At 35.3% G+C, this 16,471-nt stretch overlaps 1 protein-coding gene and 1 pseudogene across 4 annotated transcripts in view; both read left to right on the top strand.

The window, feature by feature from the left end:
- Positions 1 to 16,471, top strand: part of RAB3GAP1 (RAB3 GTPase activating protein catalytic subunit 1) — a 115,532-nt gene that overhangs the window by 81,342 nt on the left and 17,719 nt on the right. For all 4 annotated transcript variants that reach the window (XM_025856892.2, XM_073884645.1, XM_073884654.1 and 1 more), the window contains 3 exons: positions 160 to 519; positions 9,911 to 10,048; positions 13,320 to 13,547. In XM_025856892.2, the coding sequence (XP_025712677.1) occupies positions 160 to 519; positions 9,911 to 10,048; positions 13,320 to 13,547 (726 nt within the window). The remainder of the gene's footprint in view (positions 1 to 159; positions 520 to 9,910; positions 10,049 to 13,319; positions 13,548 to 16,471) is intronic.
- LOC112813154 (U4 spliceosomal RNA) lies at positions 807 to 939 on the top strand (annotated as a pseudogene).

Here is a 16,471-nt window from a genome sequence, read left to right as displayed (position 1 = left end):
CTATTCTCATTGTGCTGCTGTAGGTTACTTGTAGTCACTGTTATTCACAACAGGGTCCAGGGAATGGGTGGAGAAGGCAAATTAAATATTGAAGAAATGGATAGATTTTTATTTTACTGTAACTAACTTATATATAAATATTATTTCTGTTTTCTTAAGATGTTAAATTGTTGTATTGAAAGAAAGAAGGCCCGTGATGAGGGGAGAAAGACAAATACTTCAGATATGTATCCAGGGGATGCTGGAAGAGCTGGAGACCAGCTGGGGCCAGATAATCTAAAAGATATGGATAAGGAAAAGGGAGAGGTAGGAAAATCTTGGGATTCTTGGAGTGACAGTGAAGAAGAATTTTTTGAATGCCTAAGTGATACTGAAGAACTTAAGGGAAACGGACAAGAGAGTAGCAAGAAAGGAGGACCTAAGGAGATGACAAGCTTAAAACCAGAGGGACGACTATATCAGCATGGAAAACTCACACTGCTACATAATGGAGAACCTCTCTACATTCCAGTGACCCAGGTAGGATACGGACTGGTTCTTTAAGCTTTATTTATTTTTATTTTGTTGTTTATATCTTCATCCTAGTAGGAAATGATTGCTTTGGGTAGGAGTAATTCTTTAAACAATCTGTGTTCAAAGATCTAAGATTTCAAATCTAAATAAACTTTTGGGGCTTTCAGGTATTATCATTTCTGAAATTGAGAAATATTTTGAAGTTAGGGAAATAAGTAGTCCATCATGGTTAAGGTGATCTGTTATTTCTTAAAATGAGTGGTGAGTATACGGGTGTTTAAGAAACAAAATCCAGCTTTGCGCAGTGGCAGTATCGTAGCCAATGAGGTTTATCCGAGGCGCGATTATTGCTAATAGAAACAAAATCCAAAAATGGAGAAAGAACAAAAGTAAAATTCCTTGAATTTATATGATTAGTTTTGTCTATTCAAAAATACAGTTCAAAGCCACTTTACACCAGTAGGAAGTAGAACAGCAACAACTCAACACCTAAGGAAGAACAATAGTTTTGTTGGGTTGTTTTTGCATAAGTATGTGAATACATTTTATTGTGAAAAACTCAATCTAGAAAAAATAAAAACCACTACCCACTAGTTTAACTCACATCTCTAGAAGTAGCCACTGTTACTGGTTTGGGTTATCATTTCTTATACCTGTTCCTATATATTGATGTACATGTATGTGTATACATAAGATACATAGTTTAGTGGACTTATTGGTTTTGGTTTTTGTCTTTTTAAGATTTTAATTATTTATTTTAGAGAGAGAGAGTGGTGGGGAGGAGCAGAGGAAGAGGGAGAGGGAGAAAGCAGACTCTCAGCGCTCAGCTCAATCTTACGACCCTGAGATCACGACCGAACTGAAACCAAGAGTTGGAAGCTCAACTGACTGTGCCACCCAGGCACCCCTTTTTTGTTTGTTTTTAAATGTATGCATTGGTGTACAACTTTTTGTTTAACCTAGTATGTCTTTTTTTTTTTTTTTTAAGATTTTATTTATTTGACAGAGCGGGAGCAGGAACACAAGCAGGGGGAGTAGAAGGGGGAGAAGCAGGCTTCCCGTGGAGCAGGGGGCCCGATGTGGGGCTCGATCCCAGGACCCTGGGATCATAACCTGAGCCGAAGGCAGACGCTTAACGACTGAGTCACCCAGGCACCCTTTAACCTAGTATGTCTTGGAGATCTTTCCATGACATTACATGTAGGTCTACTTTATTCCTTTTTAATTGGTGTGTAATATTCCATGGCAGAGAGGAGACAGTTTATTTAACCATTCCCCTTTTAATGTACAGTATATGTTATTTGCTAATTTTTGCTATAATAGTGCTACAGTGCAAATTCTTGCAGTTTTTCACATATTGTGTTCACATTTGAATTTTTTTTTTAAGATTTTATTTATTTATTTGAGAGAGGGAGAGCACAGAGGAGTGATAGGAGAGCAGACTCCCTGCTGAGCAGAGAGTCTGATGTGGGGCTCCGTCCCAGGACTCTGGGATGATGACCTATGCCAAAGGCAAATGCTTAATCAACTGAGCCACCCAGGTGCTCCCACGTTTGAATGTTTCTTAAGGAAGAAAATAAATGGATTTGCTAGATAAGCAGATACACAAATTACAAAATGGCTGTTCAAAAAGGCTGTACCTTTTTTATACTCTGGTCACTGGTGCATATAGAGGAATAAGGGAATACTATTCTCTCTCTCTCTCTTTTTTTTTTTATTCTTTACTCAACTTCCCTTTCTCAGTTCCTTCCTGGCACAAATCTGTATTGAGGGCCTAATATATGCCAACCACTGTTCTAGAACTTGGGGATTTAGCAGTAAAGTAGACAGGTTCTTGTACTCATGGAACTTATATTCATATTTTATTTTTTTTATAAACAACATTACCAGTCATATAAATTTTTACGAATATGATGGACAAAAGTAGTATCTCACTGTTTTAGATTGTTTTCCCTGATTTTTGATGAAATTAAGCATCATTTAGTATGTTTATTGGCCATCTTTTCCTTTGACTTGCCTGTCATTTTTCCTTTAGGTTGTTGACCTGTTCTTATTGATTTATATTCGTCCTTCATATTTTAGATATAAATCCTTTGTTATATATATTGTGCATGTTTTCTCCTGTCATTTAAAAGACATTTGCTTATTCATTGGTTTATAAACTATATATAAAGTGCACAAATCTTAAGTATACTACTTGGTGAGTTTTTTCATTTTTAAAAACTCAGGTAGCTACCATCCAGATCCCAAGGTATGGAAAATTCCCATCATCCTAGAAAAGTACTGATCAATAGAACTTTCTGTGAAAATAGAAATGGACATATTCTATCTGTCCTGTCTAGTACTATAGCCATTACCCATTTGTGGCCATTGAGTGCTTGAAGTGTGGTAATGCGACCGAGAAACTGATTTTTTTTTAATTTTAGTAAATTTATTTCAAGTAGCAAAGTGTATTGGATAACATAGCCCAGTACTCCCCTCCAGGTAAGTTTTTTCCTGACTTTATCACCACAGGTTAATTTTGTCAGTTTCTGAATCTCATAAATGGAATTATGTTCTGCTTACTCTTTTGTGTATAAATACAATCATACATTTCCTGCTCTTGTGTTGAGCTTTTTTATTTTTTTATTTTTATTTATTTTTTTTAAAGATTTTATTTATTTGAGAGAAAGAATGAGAGAGAGAGAGCACATGAGAGGGGGGAGGGTCAGAGGGAGAAGCAGACTCCCCGCCGAGCAGGGAGCCCGATGCGGGACTCGATCCTGGGACTCCAGGATCATGACCTGAGCCGAAGGCAGTCGCTTAACCAACTGAGCCACCCAGGTGCCTGCATTGAGCTTTTTTAAACTACCGTGTGTGAGGTTCATCCATGTTGTTACATGAATCATTTGTGTGTGTGTTTTATTACTTTGTAGTATTCTGTTACGTGAACATGCCACAATTTGCTCATCCATTCACCTGCTGATGGAATTTGAGTTGTTTATGGTTTGAGCTATTACAAATACATGAACATTCTTTTAAGTGTCTTTTGGTGAATATAGGCACTCATTTTCTTTTGGATAAATTTCTAAGAGTAGAATTGTTTTTGCCACATGGTAGAAATATGTTTTTGCTTAGTAGATATTGCCAAATGGTCTCCCAGAGTGGTTGAATAGTTTATATTCCCTCCAACAATATATAACAATTGGGGTTTATGCCACATAATCCCTAACATTTGGTGTGTCACCACTTCCAGGTTTGATGATTTGCTAGGAGGACTCACAGGACTCAGCATATAGTCGTGCTTATAGCAATACTTTATTAAAGTAAAAGGATACAAAGCAAAATCAGGAATAGGAAATGGCCTATGGGACAAAGTTTGGAGGATACCAGACACAGGCTTCCAAGAGTCCTCTTCTAGTGTGGCCATACAGGATATGCCTAATTCTCACTCCAGCAGTGAATTGTGATCACATGTGAAATGTTGTCTACCAGAGGGACTTTTTAGAGGGTCCAGTGCTCAGGGTTTTTACTGGGGGGCTGGTCATATTGGCGTCCTCTGCCTAGCACATACCATAATTCCAGATTCCTAGAAGGAAAGCAGGTGTTCAGCATAAACCATATCGTTTGCACAAATAATTTAGGCACAGTGTGCCATTTTTTATCAGTTCTGAGTACAGTGGAGATCCTGTCAAAATCCAAGTTTCTAGATGCCAGCAAAGGGTCAACTTTGCAAACAGGCCTTTCAGAGGATAGCAGTCTGAAGTCCGCTATGTTGAGTCTTCTCTGCGTGCTTGATTATTTCAGTTATTTAAATTTGTGGCTTTTGGGTGGGTATGTAGTAGTATCTCATGTTTTTACATTTCCTTGGTGAGTAATGCTACTGAACACATTTTCATATATTGTATTTTATATATTGTCCATTTGGTTACCTTCTTGGTGAAGTACCTATTCAGAACCTTTGCCTGTTTTAAAAAGGTAGTTTTTTTTTTCTTACTGCTTTGCAGGTTTCTTCATATATTCTGGATATGAGTTTTCAGTCAGTTATATGTATTATAGATAATTTCTCTAATCTATAGCTGTCTAGTCACCTTCTTAATGATGCCTTTTGTTGAATAGGCATTCTTAACTTTAATAAAGTCTGAGCAATCAGTGTTTTTCTTATGTGGATAGTGCTTTGTCTCCCTTTTAAGAAATCTTTTTCTGCCCCAGTGTAGTCTCTTATGTTTTCTTCTGGAAGCTTCATTGTTTTACCTATTGCATTTATGTATGTGACCCACCTCAAATTGACTGTGTTTGGTATGAGGAAAAGGCTGTCTTTTCTTTGTAAGGATATATAATTATGTTCCAACACCATTATTCAGAAGAACTGCTTTTTCCCACAGAATGGCAGTGATGTCTTTGTTGTAAATCATATGATCGAATGAGTGTTCATCTATTTCTAGACTATTTATTCTATCCATTAGTCTCTTTGTTTATCCTTGTACCAATAAGATACTATATTACTACAACTTACAGTCTTTCTGTCTTGTAGTATAAATCTTCTTACTTTGTTCTTCAAGATTATCTTGGCTGTTCATTGCATTTTTATGTAAATTTAAGAATTAGCTTGTCATTTTCCACATGTAAAATAATCCTGCTGGGTTTTTAATCCATATTGCATTGAATTTATAAATTAATTTAAGGAGAATTGACATCTTAACAATTTTGAGTCCCGTGACCGTGAAATACCTTTCATTTTATTTAAGGTTTCTTTTACTTTCCCTTACCAGTGTTTTATAGTTTTCAGTGTAGAGGTTTTGCATATCTTTTATTAGATTTAATTCATAGTTTTTGTAATTTCTTAAATGTTATAAATGGCATTTTTAAAAATTCCATTGAAATTTTTTTTCCCTGATACATAGAGACAGTTGATTTTTTTATATGGACTTTGGATCTAGCAATCTTAGTACATTCACTTATTATTTCTAGCAGTTTGTAGATTATTTGGAGTTTTCTGTATACACAGTCATGTTATCTGTTAATACAATTTGAATTTTGATTTTCTAACCTTTATACTTTTTAATTCTTTTTCATACTTTATTGTACTGGACCACCATTACAGTGTTGATTAGTGTATGGATACCTGCTCTTGCTCTCAACTTCAGGGGGAAAGCATATAATGATCATTGAGCGTATCTGATGTTGATTATCATTTATCATATTAAGGAAATTCTCTTTTATTCCTGGTTTTTGAGAGTTTTTATCATGAACAGGTGTTATATTTTATCAAATGCTTTTCTGCATATTGGGGTTTTCATTAAGCTAATTGTGAATTTTAAGTGAAATAGCACATGATGAGTGAATACAGTGTCTAGTCCACAATAAGCACTCAGTGTTTAGCTATTATTCTTATGAGGACTTTTTCTTACAAGATGTAAGTGGCTAGTATTGCTTCTCAAGATGCAAGGATTTACTTAAAAGTTTGTAAGCAGTTTTTATATTTTGAAATGGGTTGATTAATTTTAATATTTATACAGTTAGATATTGGGATGTTTGCTTGATAATTTTAAGCATGGATTCTGTTCCATGCTTATACTGTTTCTTTGGCAGGTGGCTGTTACTTACAAGGTTAGTTTTTTTGTTTGACAGGCCTTAATGCTTTTTGTTCATTATATCCTTTTAAAAGTAAATTATATTTTTTAGGTATTTCATTATTAAATTTTAGTTTTAGGACAGAATATTCTAATACTAAAAACTGAGTGTATAGTTAATCTAATTTTGTCTTGGAGCATGCAGTTGGCATTGAGGTCTTGTGGTATAGACCTTGGTTTTGGAATCTACCAGAGCTAGATTTATATTCTGGCACTACCACTTATTAACAGTATTGCTAGTACAAGCTGTGTTTTCTTTCTGAGCCTTGTTTTGCTCTCTAATAAAAATAATAGGTTGGTTTGCATTTTTTAGAATTTTGTGTAAATTTTATTCATTTTTATTTTTGTGTGTGTAGGAATTCTTTGAGCATAATTATTTTGAGATTCATACATACTGTTGTGTGTATCAATAGTTCATTCATTTTTATTGCTTAGTACTAGTGTTCCATTGCATGGATATACCACAGTTTGTCCATTCATTTTTTTGATGAACATTCCAAAAATGATCATAAGGAAACTTTGAGGAGTGATGGATATATTCGTTATCTCGATTTTGGTGATTGTTTCATGGATGTATACTCATCAGATGTAACCTTTAAATTATTATATGTTGATTATACTTCACAAAAGCGGTTAAAGTTAAATGGTTCTATGATCAGTGATTGACAGGAAGAAAAGGAAAGTATTTCTGTTCTAACATATCTCCAGTTTGAAAACCCTATCTATTTATTTGCTTAATAATCAAATATTAAATCCTTTAAAAGCCAAGAATAGTTTGTATTACTCTCGGTTGTTAAGAATTAAACCATATATGTTTAAAAGCATTTGGCATGTAAGTATCCAGCAAAGGTTAATTTATTACATCTTTTCCCTTTCCAAATTTTAATTAACAGTATTCCTTATTTTTAATGAGCTAGTTACATTATGTTGTCTTGGTTTGATTGGGATAATGAAGAGTCCAAAAAAGTTATTCTGGAAGCTCAAGCGTTATTTCTTTTCAAAAGGCTATATACCCCCCTCATTCATTTTAGATGCTTCATTTTCTACATTCAGATTTATTATATAAATCTGGAATAATTTAAACTTATTTTTTCTCAACATGCATCCTATGTATTTAAAAATTCATTTTTATATCTTATATTTAGGCAAATCAGGGCAGATTTTTAGTCTATTTTACTTTCTTACTTAAAAGTTAATCTCACTTGAATTATAATCATTGTATATGTACTTACATAAAATGGTTGGAATTCAAAATGATCTCAGTTGAAACACTTAAAATTTCACACTTTAGAAGTTAGCTTAAAATGTGCCATTAATCAATTGCCCACTTCACACACAGAAAAATAAGACTTTATATAGATCCTTGCTTCATAAGAATTCAAGCACACTTTAATATTTCTTTCATGTAGACTTAGTTCAACCTAAAATTTATGGCTAGGAAAAGCTTGAAGACTTTACCTAATATTCTAGAGCCAGGACTAGAAGAGAAACCTGTGGAGAATCTCTTGGAGCAAGAGTCCTTAACTGGTGGATTGAACCAAACTAGTAGTTCTCAAAGTCAGCATCAGATAGATGTCCGAGATTCTGCCTTCAGTTTGACACTTGGTAGTTTTGCCACTTGATTTTGGGTAGGTCACTTATCTCTGTACCTCAGTCTCATCAGTTGTAAAATGCTCTGACCTCCTCTCAGTGATCACATGAGATAATGTATATGAGGAAGCTTTGAGCATATTTAGAAGTGGTAGATATGAAAGTGTATGGTCCTTGGGCTACTTGCTGCTTCTCTTCCTCTTAATCATGTTCTTCTTTACTTACAACTGGCCTGAGATTTCCAGGTGGGAGGGTTATCAGTATCTTTTCAACATCTTGTTCCTTTCTTGCCATCCTGAGATTTCAGGGCTGTAGGACAATGAAAAGTAGCTCCTTCCTCCTTCCTAATGAAGAGACTGAAGGCTTCTGCTCTTGAGTACTGCTTCATTGGGGGTTCATATAATTTTTTTAATTTGTGGTATGTTGATATCAGTGGGAGGTTATAATTAAAACCTAACTATTTTGTCTCTAATTGCTAGCATTTATTGAGTATGTGCCAGGATTTTTTCTTCACAAGAAAGAGTCACAGAAAGCTTGAGTGATTATCCAAGGTCATAGAACTGGGATTCAAATATAGGCACGTTTTTTCTAGAGTCCAAGCTCTTAACCACTGTGTCATATTGCCTTACCTGTTACTATTCAACCCTGAGTATCGGTGTGAGACTTTAAAAGTGATGCATGTTCATTGTACAGAAAACAAAACAAAAATTCATAATTCCATAATCCACAGATAATCACTGTTAGAGCGGTTTCTTTCCATTTTTCCTATATCAATTTTCCTATTATTGTACATTGAGATTCTTTCCAATTCTCACACTATTCTAAGTAATGCTATAGTGCTATTTCTAGAAGTGGATTATTGGGTCAGAGGGCATGATCATTAATGCCATGTATTGATTCCCAGATTGTCATCTAGAAAAGCTTATACATTATGTTCTCTTCAGCAGTATGTGAAAGTGCCTCATTTAGGTTTGTTTCAAAAATGAGGATGATAGAAGAAAAGTTATTTTCTTTTGTTTGTTGCTCTGTGTTTTGAATGCCATAGGTTTATCATGTTCCTACTTTATTTTTGACAGATATTTGTGAAAATTATTTATCTTATGGCAGTGGTTCTCAACTGGGGAGTGATTTTTGCCCCCCAGGGATATTTGGTAATGTCTGGAAACACGTTTGATTATCATGAGGTGGAGTGGTGCTATTGGCATCTAATAGGCCATAGATCCTGCTAAACATCCTACAATGCATAAGACAGGCCCACCACAAAGAATTATCCAGTCTAAATGTCAGTAGTGCTGAGGCTATAAAACCTGCTTTAAAGTAAGCTGTTGAAATCTAGAAGGAATGTATTTATTGGCAAGATACTCTAAAAAATTATTTCTCTTGTGCTTTATCTTATTATCTAGTAATAGAAAAGTCCATGGGTTTTTTTGGCTTTAAGAATGAAGCAGGCGAGCTTTGTTTGGTTAGTCTCTGGATTGTTGAGTGCTTCGTATTTCAGATATAAAATCTAATGGAATCAATTCTTAGAGAACTTTCCTAAGACCCTTTGAACAGCTTGGAATGTTCATAATGATTCTCTAGTTGTGCCTTCCTTTAGATTTGCCTTAGCTTCTTTTTTATTTGGGGTTACCATTAGAATTCTATAATGTCCCTGATTCTCAAAACAAAAATCCAAAGACTTCTTATGGGAATCAGTAATTAGAATATCTTTGGAACCTAAACTCAAAGCAGCTTTTCCAACATAAAACTTAGTTATTTGTGGTCTTTTAGGTGGGATTCAATTAATTTGCCTTTATTTTAATTTTCATATTTATCATTTTTTTTCTCTTATGAGTTACAATAAAAACCTGGTTGTAACTAACGATGGCATATATAAACATATCATTAGGACTTCACTTGTTATCATTAAGAGACAGGAAAATGTTCGGTGCACCCAAATTCCTCTGTCTTTTATTAATCCTTGTCAAGGGAAACATGATAATCTTATTTGTTGTGGGGGGGTCCTGAAAGTCATATTTATTATTAATTTGTTAATTTTTTATGTAGGTTCCAAAAATTTGTGAATTTCTCTAAATTTTTTTAAGTACAGATCTTATGACTGCTAGAGCTGATATAATTGTCTTTATTGTGTTTCTGTAGTTCTGCTTTTTCTAAAAAAAAGCTGTTCATGAGCTTTGTCCTTTTGTGCTTCACAGGAACCAGCGCCTATGACAGAAGATCTGCTAGAAGAGCAGTCGGAGGTTCTAGCTAAATTAGGTACATCAGCAGAAGGGGCTCACCTCCGAGCACGCATGCAGAGTGCCTGTCTGCTTTCAGATATGGAATCTTTTAAGGTGGGTCACACTGTCAGAGCTTGGGAGTCTATTTTGAGCTATTCTGGGATAAAGCTGTGAAAGTCACTCTCTAAAGTGGTGTGAAAGCCTGAATGTCTTTTTTATTAAACGTTTTGATTTCTTAGTAGTTACAACAACCTACATTTATCTCCTAAACGTCGTAGCCAGACTTGCTTCTTAAATTTAAAAAAAGAACAATCTTTGAACAGTAGTCGAAAGTTGAGAATTGAATCATTTCTTTATGTGCTTTGGGATGTTTTTCTTCTTTGTGTGTGTTCAGCCAATTTAATGCATGGCTTAGGAAACCCTTAGGATTTAACATAGGCTGGTTCATTCAACAAACTTTTTGATTGCCTACTTTATGACTTGTACTGTGATTAGATAAGTAGGAAATACAATGTTTATCCTCAGTTACAGTCTATTAAGGTTGTGGAGGGAGATATGTAAATAATTAGGTGATGCCTTCACTTATGAAGGCAATGTCAAAAAGGTGACTGACTTTGCTGAGTGGGTCATGGAGGGTTTCTCAGAAGAGTCACCATTTAGCATGAGTAGGCATTTGCTACCTGGAGAAGAAGATTTTAAGCTTAGATATAGGCTTATATTAGAACATAGAAGATTCAGAGAATGGTGACATTTAGCTTATTAGCTTAAAAACCCAGGGATGAAGAAAGGTCTTTTGTTTTTGAATTACTTATTTTTGAAAGCCGAGGTGAAGCCATGTGTATTAAAAACAACAACAACAGCAACAAAACAACCAAGTGGGTAGTCTGGTGGGCCATAGGCCTTTCTTGTGCCTCCTGCTGATACTCTGAACTGTCTCCCATGCCCAGATTTTCCTCCTTGACCTGCTGCTACCTGTGATGGCCTCCATCTCCTCATTTCATAGCCTCCAGTCAGTCCTGCTTTCATGCTGTATGCCAGCCCGAGATTGATTTTTTTTTCAATATAAATACCCTATGAAAACCTATGTCACTTTTATCTTCCCTGTTAGCAGATTTTAGTGACAGTAAAAGGGAATGCTTTTATTCTCTATGTATTTACCCCATCTTTACAAAAAAAAAAATATTCAGGAAACCTCTTGAGAGGTATGTGTTTTTCTTAGAGACTAAAAAGGTACGGAAAATCTGTGCATTTTATTCTGCCATGAGACAAGAAAGAAAGACATAATTGTTTTAAGACAAATAGTTGGTATAGTGAGAAAACAGTTGACTCTCAGGACATGTGTTAAATCAAAAAGGTAGAAAAGGGTGTATGTACATAGTAGGAGTGTGCAGCAGCTATTTTTGTACCTGACTTCTAGCTGCCTTCATAGTATCTGTCCTTAACCTGCTACAGCTTCCTTGCAGAGGCATTTACCAGATGAAATTCCAAATTGGAACTGTAAAAGTTGTCCTTATAGAAGAAACATATTGGCTCCTCACGGGAAGATTCTGTATAATTCCAACACTGTACCTCAGCAAGATTGGGTTCAGTAGACTGTTGTAGACTAACTTGAGTACCTACAAATCTCTTAAAACATGGTTTCAATAAAAAGATTGTATTTTAGATAGCCAACTTACACATCTGTCTCTATGTGGGAATCAGTTAATATATTTAAGGAAACGTAGTCATTCTAAAATAGACATGGTTGCCTTTACCTTTTTATATAGGGGTGACTGGGTATTAGGGGCCCTTAGGAGAATCTGCAGAGCTTTGGATGAATGGTGATACGTACCTGAGGTACCTACACCTCTCAATAGGACAGGGCCTATTCTCAAGCATGTCCTTGGAGTACATACCTTAACAGTAGAAAGAAAGATAAGCCATAGCTGAAGTGAGGCATGACTCTCTCCTGGTAGCTGTATGTTCAGCCTGGTACAGTAAGGCCAGGCAGACGAAGAATTTTTGTGTTAAAAGTTGTTGTGTTTTTTTTTTTTTTTTAATTTCTGTAGTGCAGGAGTTCAGTATTATTTTCTTTAAGTTCGTTCTCTTTTCTCAAGGTCTATCTCTAGTTCCTAAGATATTTTTGTGTAGGTGTGGTGTTGCCTGGTTAATAACCAGATCTTTGTACATGAATCCTGAGTCATGCAGCAGTCTTGATCCACTGCACTTCACAGCATTTTTTTGTTGCTATGATGCCATAGCCCTTAGAAGTTGATGTTGGCAACTCTCAGTAAAGGACCTTCCTCTGAGTCCTCATCCCTCACAATACCAATTGATGGGTATTGTGAAGCTGAGAGACAGTGAACTCAATGAGGAGAAATGGGCAGTTTTGCTCTTTACATTTAAGACTGACTATTCTTATCATGTCTATTTTCATTTTGGTTAGAGGTTAATTTAATTTAAAAAGGAAGAAAATGATCTGCTTATTAGCACTTTCTTGTTAATGTTTATATCACTTAACTGTTTCAGGAAAATAAAATAGTACTCTTGGCAGGAAGTATATGTTGTGGTAGAGAATTTAACCAAAAAGGTATGTGTTTAATGTGTGCACACATATCCTTTGAGATAGTGTGTGTGTGTGTGTGTATCCATCTTTAGTACTCTACTGATACATCACTGGACACTTGCAAAGACGACCTCCATGCCTTACCCTGTGAAGCCTCTCCTTTTTTCCAGGCTTGACTGTAGAATTACTTAAAGCATTTTAGCATGCATCATCATCAATTCTACAGACTTGCCTACTAAATAAAAGTTTAATTAGTTGGTTTCAGAAACCTGAGAAGCAATAGTTTGAATTCTAGTTCCTTAACAGGACAAAAGCAGTTTATGTGATGGTAATTTGTTATAAAAGCACAAGAATTTGATGACTGAGTAGAACATTTCTGAGGTTAGCTGATAATTATTGCAGTACCAGTAGTGATTTATTGAAGGAAAAAACGGTAGAACTTTTCTGTTATTGTGTTATTCTGATCGCATGGTATATTATTTAATTACTTGACTTGAGCTTATTTGATACTTTTCCAAGTATTGAGTAGTTACTATATTATAATTTTAAACTAACTTATGTAACTTAACAATACACTTAAGAGAATTATTTTCACTTCCCATCAACTTTTTATTTCTAAATTCATCAAATGTTTTCTTTTTCTATAAAATGGGGACAGCAAAAGAAAATGCTTTTGGTACTTGAACATCTGACCTGTTTTAAAGGTGACACCCAGACTCATGTCACATATTAGATTTTGTAAAGATTAGATAAGCTTTTTGTGAAAGTATGAATTTGTAAACAGTTTTATCATTACCTGTTGATTTTTGATTCTGCTGAATTTTTTTTACCTTATTTTAGGCAGCTAATCCAGGTTGTTTTCTGGAAGATTTTGTGAGGTGGTATTCACCCCGGGATTATATTGAAGAGGAGGTCATTGACGAAAAGGGCAACATGGTTCTGAAAGGAGAACTGAGTGCCCGAATGAAGATTCCAAGCAATATGTGGGTAGAAGCCTGGGAAACAGCTAAGCCAATTCCTGCTAGAAGGCAAAGGAGACTTTTTGATGATACACGGGAAGCAGAAAAGGTAACTGAGGTTTCAGTATCTAATACTAGAAAGCTAACAATTGTTCTAACATTTTAAAAATTCACTATAATAGATGTGATATTCTGGACATAATTGAGAAGCAAAGCATTGTAATTTAATGGGCCTTTTATATATCTGCTATTCACATTTAAGATTTTAGAACTAGTTGCAAATAGGCCGGAGAATAAGACATGTATATTTTTATAGAATGCTTACCATTGAACTGTCTTATAGCATATGTCAAAAGCCTTAAAGATGGTCACATCCTTTGACCTAGCAGTTCGTATCAAAAACCTTATTAAGGAAATAATAAATACAGAAATACTAATGTACAAGAATGATGTTCAACAAAGTTTTCTAGTGAAAAGGTAGATACAACAAAAGTTTCCAGAAATAAGGCTTGGTTCAATAAATATGGTATAATCATTTGGTGGACTGCTTTGTAATTATTAAAAAAACATTTAGAGTTCTGGAGAATAGTGACAGCCACCTGATAACAAATTGTCCTACACACTCTCCCATCCAGCTCCCCCAAAACTCCATGAAATTAGTAAGGAAATAAATCTATGCTTTCAGCATTACTAAGATACAGAGACTATAATGACCTTTGAATTAACTTTAAGTAGAGAAATAAGCCACATTTCAATGGAGTTCCTAGTGCTGTAAGCCTGTATATAGAGAGTGGGGGCAGGGAGTCTTAAAAAGAAGAGCTGAGGGATATAGAAGACTTAGATGGAGCACAGAGTCACCCCCAGCATGAGAGAACCTAACATTAATACTCAGTGCAAAATACTCAGCTTTGCAAATATGGTTTGATAGTTCACAGCACGGCTATAGAGAAGGGGCTTGAAGTGGGCAGGAATAGAAGCAGACACTTGGAGAGACACTGCCTTGGCAAGAACCAGATATATAGAGAAGGAATGATACCGCTTTGAGATAAAGCAATGATGGGAAAAAAGGAGTAAGGGGAAAATTAGGGATCCTGCAGAAATGCAAGAGAAATAAGACCTATCAGCCTCCGTCACTCTCTCCCCAATCCATTAAAGAAACGGTACAGAAGAGGGCACTTTTAAACTGTGACATGACTAGGATTGGTAAAGAGCAGATCATATCCATACAGAACTACTATAAAAAAGCAGAAACTGCAGATACGATTATTTGAGCTAATAAAAACATTTCCCAGAAAACTGACCATGAAGCAGAAAAAAATTGTAACACTCCAAAAGGAGTCAGGTGTCCTCAAACCAACATGGGGGATATGAAAAATCATGTTTAATCAGAAATATTAAAGCCAACAGCAGAAATGGACCAAAAATCCCACAAAGAAATGAAACCACAGCTGGTTTAACTCAGGATAGAAGTAGAAGAATAAGACAACCATATCAAAAATAAAGGCTAAATTACAAAGGGCCCAAAGGAGAATGGATTTACATTTAAATTTAATAAAAGATATCAAGGAAAAGCAGCAAAAACAGTCAAGAGAATGAAAATGGATGACGAATAAAAGGAGTTGAAGAGAAACTAGTAGAAATGAAAGATAGGAAAAGTAGGAATAATATTCATTTTATCAGAGTCTTTAAGAGGAAAAACCAAAACATTGGAACAGAACTAGTATTTGAAACTGTAATCAAGAAAACTTTCCGGAAATAAAAGAAAACCTGAGTTTACATATTGAAAGGGCTCTTTTACTAGATGCAGGGAAAAATGTACCATAAATAATGAACTCCAAAATACATCATTGTAAACTACTGGAACTTAAATATTTATTTATTTTTTTTTAAAAAGATTTTATTTATTTATTTGAGAGAGAGAGAGAGAGCACAAGCGGTAGAGAGGGAGAAGCAGGCTTCCCGCCGAGCAGGGAGCCTGATGCGGGGCTCGATCCCAGGACCCTGGGATCATGACCTGAGCCGAAGGCAGACGCTTAACGACTGGGCCACCCAGGTGCCCCAGGAACTTAGATATTTAAAGAAAAAAAGATTCTCAGGACTTCTAGGCAAAAAGATGAAAATAATTTACAAGGGAGAATTAGGTATCATATTTCTCAAAAGCAAGGCAGCATGGAGCAGCATTTTCAAGAAATGAAGCAAAAAGTACAAACCAAAGATATATATCCTACCAAGGTGTCCAAATAATCAAGGATCTAAGAAAATTTTCTCTTGAGGTTTTACACATAGAAATTTTTGTACACATGCCCCCTTTCTGAGGAATCCACTAGAGTTGCCGTGTCTAATAGAACTTTCTATAGTTTTAGAAACATTCTACAGCTGTGATGTTCGAAATTACAGCCACTGGCCACCTATGGCTCTAATGAACACTTGAAATGTGGCTAGTATAACTTGGGAACTGAATTTTAAATGCCTGCATGTGGCTAGGTTCTGCCTTGTTCATATTGAACAAGATAGTGTAGGAGGATGAACTTGATCCAGCCAAGAGATGACTGGAGAAACTTTGGCAAAGGGCCAGTGGTGAGCATTTTATTTCATTAATTTTAGAGCTAAGACTAAATCTAGGTGAGGATATGGGTAGAAGAAGATGGTAATCAGAGGATAACATTTAAAATTGTCAGACCAAATTATAAAACACTTAAAGTGAGGGAATTAAGGACAGCATAAAAAGAATTAACTGCAAAAATCTCTACTAGAATAAAAATATAAACTTCTTAAGTACCAACAGAGTTTTTTTAAAAAGCAAAGAACACACTAAATAGAGAAACACACAGAGTAACAATCAATGATCCAGTAATTCCACTGCTGGGTATTTACCAAAGGAAATGAAATCACTAATTTGAAAAGATGCATGCGCCCCTATGTTTATTGCAGCATTATTTACAACAGCCAAGATATGGAAGCAACCAAAGTGTCTATTGAGAGATGAATGAGTAAAGAAGATCTGATCTATCTATCTATGGTAGAATATTATTC

The sequence above is a fragment of the Callorhinus ursinus genome, unplaced genomic scaffold (assembly GCF_003265705.2).
Source record: "Callorhinus ursinus isolate GAN/ISIS: 27379988/994484 unplaced genomic scaffold, GSC_fseal_2.0 scaffold2, whole genome shotgun sequence".
Taxonomy (NCBI): Eukaryota; Metazoa; Chordata; class Mammalia; order Carnivora; family Otariidae; genus Callorhinus; species Callorhinus ursinus.
This window is presented reverse-complemented; position numbering and strand designations above follow the sequence as displayed.